We start from the raw sequence: 7,396 nt of genomic DNA on the forward strand, positions 1-7,396 counted from the left end.
GTGCTGTCAAACGATTAATCGCGATTAATCGCATCCAAAATAAACAGTTTTGTTTACATGTGTGTACTGTGTATATTTATTGGGTATATATATATACGTAAATACACACACATACAGTATATATTTTGAAAATATTTACATGTATATATTTATATTATATATAAATATATTTAATATATAAACATAACATATTGATCTTAAATATATACATGCATGTGTATGTATTTATATATACATAATAAATATACACAGCACACACACATATATTATGTAAACAAAAACGTTTATTTTGGATGCGATTAATCGCGATTAAACGTTTGATAGCCTTACATGTAAATGTAAATTACCTAAATTCTGAATTTACCCTGTAATACCCAAGTTACTTTTTCAAATAGTGCACATTAGTTTTCTATTTACTTTTTAAGTAACAAATACAAAAACCTCTCCCTTCGTCACAACAGTCATGTAGACCAACATAGTGTGTGTTTACATGCACAATATACTGCTTACTACTAAAAATCAGCACTAAAACAACAGTTGCTTTATATCAAGTCATCTGTTTTTCTTCGTGTACTTTACTGTATGAGTCTCTCTTTGTGCATCCAACAAGGTTTCAAAAGAGCATTTAATCTCTTTCTGTCAAACGACTGACTATAAACTAGTTTCTGACAGCAGTGATTGGCATCTTATTAAAAACAGATTTGCATAACCGGATGGCCTATTATCCACCTGTATCCACTGGCACAACACCAGGCTGCATCACAATCACTTCCATTCAGTGCAGTTTAACCGCTGCCACCGATGTCTCGAGGCTGAACAAGTTAAAGCTGGTAAGTTAATGGAGAAATAAACTTAAAGCAATTAAAGGCTTTGCAGCACTAAAGTAAACTGCACTTTACTTGACATCTCCTTTATTCTCGGATGAGAATGAGGACTCCGATAAGGCTGTTTTTGTAAATTACATACTTTTTGATGGCTAACCACAAGGCAAGTTACAACCGTGCCATTCACAAGCATAGACGGTACGTTTTCTAAAGAGCAGGCCTTAAATAATGGCCATTCTCACAAACCTTTCCACAGCCGGGTGTTAAAACGAGCTGGTAGCTGCTTACCAGAGTGTTTGTTATGTTTCTGTAACCCGTTATCAGATGAATCAACCATTCATATTGTGCTCTTCTTTAGCTGCCAGTGATGAATAACAGCGGTCCGGCAGAGTCGAGCGTCTCGGTTAACCAGAATAACATCCCGGTCCGACTCACCCAGCTGGAAGGACGTAGCCTCGCTCTTGACCCCGGGACCGGCCCCTGTGCTGGCTGCCACCTCCACCCTGTACGTGACCCCTGCGAGCAGGCCGGGAATCAGAACCGAGAGTGTGGATCCATCCACCGTGCGGTTAATGTGATATCGGCTTTCATTACCCAGACACCAGATCTGAGGGGGGAAGTAAAGAAAACATGATAGGAGACAAGCGGTTAGCTTGTACTTAATAAAAAATATTTATGTTGAATAACAAGTATTTTCCGAAAGAGTGAACCTTTTTAAGGGATACAACTTACAAGCAATTTAACCAGTCAAATGTTTGGGCACACCTACTTTGTGATTACTATTTTGGACATTTTAATAGTCTTCAAGTCTTTAAAACTCTTTAACTATGAAATAACACAAATCTAAAGTGACGTGACATGTGGCCAAGTATGGTGACCCATACTCGGAATTAGTGCTCTGCATTTTCCCATCCAAAGTGCACACACACAGCAGTGAACACACACACACCGTGAACACACACCCGGAGCAGTGGGCAGCCATTTATGCTGCGGCGCCCGGGGAGCAGTTGGGGGTTCGGTGCCTTGCTCAAGGGCACCTCAGTCGTGGTACTGAAGGTGGAGAGAGCGCTGTACATTCACTCCCCCCCACCTACAATCCCTGCCGGTACGAGACTCGAACCCACAACCTTTAGGTTACGAGTCCAACTCTCTAACCATTAGGCCACGACTTGCCCATCTAAGTAAGTTTATTGTTAATATTGTTATTATTGCTACTATTACTAATTACTAATTAATACTATTATTTTGCTATTTGTCATCTTCCACATCCTCCAACTTTCCCCTAATTTCTGATGAATTGAGTTCATTATTATTATTATAATTTAATTATTTTTTTGATTATTCATATATTTTTGTATTATTATTATTGCTTTTACTATTACCATTATTATTTAGCACCTTCTTCATCCTCCATCCTCTGATTTTTGTTATTAATGCTATTATCATGGTAAGTTTATTGTTAATATTGTTATTATTGCTACTATTACTAATTACTAATTAATACTATTATTTTGCTATTTGTCATCTTCCACATCCTCCAACTTTCCCCTAATTTCTGATGAATTGAGTTCATTATTATTATTATAATTTAATTATTTTTTTGATTATTCATATATTTTTGTATTATTATTATTGCTTTTACTATTACCATTATTATTTAGCACCTTCTTCATCCTCCATCCTCTGATTTTTGTTATTAATGCTATTATCATGATTATTACTATTGTCATCATTACTATTACGGTTTTCTACTATTGTTATGTCTGTTGTACTTTTTTACATGTTCCTTTGTTTATATACTTCCACCCCTCACACCCAGCCACACTTACACACACGCACGCACACGCACACACACACACACACACACGCACACACACACACACACACACACGTGCACACATGCGCGTACACACACACACACGCACGCACACACACACGCACGCACGCACACACACACACACACGCACGCACACACACACACACACACACACACACGCGTGCGCGTACACACACACACACACACAAACAAATTATGTTGGTTGTCATGTCTGTTTTGTTGACCTTGGTTATTTTGTATTTGATTTGTCAACGGTAAATTGTATATCTGTTTGCATAATAAAAAAATAATAAAAAAAGGGGAAAAAATCATTTTATTTTTTATTTCATATTATTATTATTATTAGCATTAGCATTATTATTAAGATCATTTCAAGCATAAATAGCAATAATAGTATTTTTTTACACAAAGGTTTGGACACATGACTGAATTTATGCTTCACATGATCTTAATAATAATAATAATAATAATAATAATAATAATAATATTTTTACACACAGGTTTGGACACACTTGACTGCATTTATGCTTCACGTGATCCTAATAATAATAATAATAATAATAATAATATTTTGTAAAATAAAAAAGAATAATTTCAAGCACATAAATAAGTCTTTGAAGATCATGAGAACCATAAATTCAGTCAAGTTTATTCAAACCTGTGTGTAAAAATATATTATTATTACTATTTATTAATTTATGCATTTATATATTTTAAGAATTAAAACAAGTCTTTAGAACAAAATCTTTTTAATATCATAAGAGGCATAGATTCAGTCAAGTGTTTCCAAACCTATGTATAATAATAATAATAACAATAATAATTATTATTATTATTGTTATTATTATACGTTTAAATGTAATACTGTGTTTAAATACATTTTTATCAAAATACTTTGATCATGAGAAGCATCAATTCAGTAAAGTCTGTCCAAACTTTTGTGTTTGTACAAATAGATAAATTGTTTCGCTAACTTTATCATTGTCATGTACAAATATTTCTCGTCTGAAAATAATGCACGACTGTCCTTAAAATAAAACTAGAGTTTCCTCAAAGCTAGTTAGTAAATCTATTTGGATGTTTCCATCAGCCCTCCTGCTTCAAGCCAGACACTATCATGTAGCGCTAAAGTTGAACTGTGTCATGAAAACAAGATTCAGCACCTAGAATAAACGCTCCCTATCTGTGGTACCCACATTCCGTCAATCTGTCTTTATGTCAAAGGTCTGATTTTCCCTGACATGAAAATGCAGTTTTCTTTGTTTTCATTGCACGCACCGAACCCTGGTCTGTTTCCTCCTCTCGGGAAGTTCAGCCAGCCGTGGCGTCCAAATGAGCGTCAAAGTGTGTGCGCGACCAGAGCTTGGATCAGCCACCCTCCTCACCCTAACACAATCACAGGCCCGGCAGGGGCCCATTCAGCGGGGTGAAATGTGATATCGGCCCTCACTGGCAGTCTAACTTCGATTATAAGGTCAGCGCACTGATCTACGCAGAGTTCTACACACTGACGCATAGAAAAAAATGCTTTTTTACATGTTTTTCTATGCTGACGTCCCCTTTTTTGGAAATGCTAACCAGATTTAGACATCCCCGAAGGCTTCAGAGGGAAACAAAGGTGGATTATGGGTTGAAAGAGAGAAAGTGAGGTAACGAGCGAGGACGTTCTGATAGTTCTGAAGTTCTCCTGAGGCACAATGGGGTAGAAAAAATAAGTGCATAAGAAAAGTGATTAGCGAAAATTCCTCCTCCGCCCAATTTAACAAGCATGAAATTACTGACTACCTTCCTTCAACTGCCTGAAAACATTTACCTGGAAAATTAACTGGGACTGAACGACTCGAACCGCACCTCTTCTCGTCAGCAGTGACCTACGAACTAAATACCGAAACACCGCAAAGCCATTAAAATTTAAGAGCCTGAGAGGAATATCGTATGAGATGGGCTCTGTTATCTTGTTTGGACATGAAAAGTTGCCGCAATTATATTTGCTAGTATGTATTGCGTATTACTAGTACGATTGTGTGTGACTACAAATACAAAGGGGACACAAAAAGACACGAAGCATCTACAAAAAATTTCGTATTCATAATTCGCAAACGTAATTATCTTATGAAATATAATGCAGCATGTTTAGAAGTAACGTTTTGGCACATTATTAACCAGTCAAAAAGATATTTTGTCTGAAAGTAGCCCTAGTCAAAACAACGTCTGATACAACATTGTACTTTGGTCAAAAAAACAAACAAAACAAAACAAAAAACATGGCCTCTGTTATCTTGTTCGGATATGAAAAGCACATAAAGACACGCAAAATGAAAAATAAAGAGAAAGAACGGAGGGAACGCAGGGTAGCTAGAAAATTGATGCCGCAATTATATATGTTAGCATGTACAATTGTGTATCAAATACAAAGCAGACACAAAAAGACCGAAAACTAGCTGATATATTTTTATTTTATTTTTTATATTATATTTAGAAATATTTGTCAATTTTACATAGAACATAATATTTAGAACAATATTACAATATAATAAAATATTTATTTAAATACAAAATTATAATTTATTTTACTTTATAATTTCAAATGCTTATAAAGGAATGTTTTGGCATAAATACAATAATGAAAAAAAAAACAACAACCTACAAAATAAGTCAAATCGAAAGAAACAAACATATCAAAACATTCCCTATGATCACATCTGTCTGGAAGGCCATTGTGTTAACACCCCACGTAAACCACTAGGTGGCAGCATTTCACAACATCTAAATTCCCCCCCAATGAAAATCAACCCATTAACCACTACACTCTCAGCATTCATTCAGCAGCACATCATAAAATGAATGGAGTGTGAGCCAGTAAATATAATTTCCTCTTCCACTTCCTATTTCCTTCCTCTACTACCATCCTTCATTCTGTTTTTTTTTTTCATACTCTCTTTGTCTCTCTCTCTCTGTCTGTTTCCTGTGGTTTGTACCTTATATTCCTGCACCACGCCGTTCTGCTCCTCCTCCGGGGGCGGTTGCCAGGATACCAGAATAGCTGTGCCATTGTCTCCGCTTCCCGTTACGGTGACCCCCCTGGGAGCAGCGCTGGGCGCTGCGATAAGAGACACGAGCGGGACGTTACACACACCTTACAATATACACGTGTTATGCATGTGCATATACACTTTCTTAACACCTTAAATTATGCAAATATGCAGATTTCACATGTGTGCATATATAAACATTATGTAGACATGTATAGGCGCTATGTGTCTGTGTGTGTGTTCTCTGAAACACATGTAAGCACTCATTTTAATAGTACACACTCAGCGGTATTAGTGCATTTAAATAATGAGTGGCGACTGCCAAGCAACATGATTGGACCGTCCCAGTGCCAGATGCCAGCAGAACGAATACTTGAGCTCAGGGTGAACAGAACGTTGTCACTGGACTTCATTTCACATAACTATTATCCACTTAATACATAAATGAATGTTAACACAAAGCCCTGGAGTGAAACATTTGCTTTGTGTTTGCTGTCTCTGATGTTTTGCATTTCAATTACATAAAAAAGCAGGCGCGCACAAACACATACACACAAACACAAAACACACACAGGCAAATTTGGAGCAGACCAAATGGCTGGCGTTCCCCAGAGCCACAGACGCCACACCCTCAGAACAATTAGCACAGCAGTTGTTTGAGCTTTCGGGTTTTGGCTTCTCTTTGGCTGCTTGGCTTTCGTGAAGCGTTTTAAACGGCCCGCCTTGCCCTCCCTCATGGGCCGCAGACCACACGTTAACATAAATGAGAACTACTGAATACAGGCGAGTGTCTTTCTTACTCTAGAGGACTGCACAGGTATGCAGAAAACCTGAATGTAGCCTGTGAATGTGATCGAGCCAAACCCAAAAATTAACTCAGTGTCTTTCTATTTCCCGTCTGAGCGGGTACACCCAGGCGCAAATGCAAAACACTGTTTGATTTTGCCCAGGAATGTGAGTGCAAAAATATTTATAATAAAATATTTATAATAATTTATATTCAATTTATGTGATATATGATAATTTTTTTGTATTTTATTATTATTTTAATAAAACATGGTCTGAAACAAACCCAAAAATTGTAATTATCCCAGGAACATGAGTAAAAAAACTTCTATTTTATTTTATTATTTTTAACCATATGTGAACCTAAAATTTAAAAACTCACTGAAACCTTGTCCGAAACCTAATCCAGAAATTCGAATTATCCCAGGGCTGTAAATGTAAAATGTTCTATAATAATTATTTTTTTTTAATTTATGAAACATTACTTATTTATAACACACACACACACACATGTATACAGTACATACATATACAGAGCTGGGTAGATAACTTAAAAATTGTAATCCGTTACTGATTCCAAAAATTGTACTTAGTAACGTAATCCATAACATTACACAGTTTAGGTAATATAATCAGACTACTTTTTGATTACTTTTGACCTAACTTATCATATTGATTTAAATAGGATAATCTTGTACCATATTGATATAACAATGCAAAGAGAAAGAAAATATATTACATTTGTTGTTATTAACATAATGAAGTGCATTAAACTTTACATTACGTAAAGATTTCCTAAACTGTGGTTCATAAAGGAACTGCAGGGGGTTCATAATTTTAATGAAAAGCTAATTACGTAATCCTCCAGATTACATGCAATCAGTTACTACCCAGCTCTGTATATATATATATATAGA

The 7,396-nt window shown here is 35.9% G+C and overlaps 1 protein-coding gene across 3 annotated transcripts in view; it reads right to left on the reverse strand.

Annotated features, from left to right (window-relative positions):
• The window catches only part of LOC107585730 (roundabout homolog 1-like), a 48,946-nt gene that overhangs the window by 31,983 nt on the left and 9,567 nt on the right, over positions 1-7,396 (reverse strand). For all 3 annotated transcript variants that reach the window (XM_016272878.1, XM_016272877.1, XM_016272876.1), the window contains exons 9-10: positions 5,640-5,761; positions 1,260-1,431 (exon numbers count right to left, since the gene is read on the reverse strand). In XM_016272878.1, coding sequence (XP_016128364.1) covers positions 1,260-1,431; positions 5,640-5,761 — 294 coding nt within the window. The remainder of the gene's footprint in view (positions 1-1,259; positions 1,432-5,639; positions 5,762-7,396) is intronic.

The sequence above is a fragment of the Sinocyclocheilus grahami genome, unplaced genomic scaffold (assembly GCF_001515645.1).
Source record: "Sinocyclocheilus grahami isolate Dianchi unplaced genomic scaffold, SAMN03320097.WGS_v1.1 scaffold74.1, whole genome shotgun sequence".
Classification (NCBI taxonomy): Eukaryota; Metazoa; Chordata; class Actinopteri; order Cypriniformes; family Cyprinidae; genus Sinocyclocheilus; species Sinocyclocheilus grahami.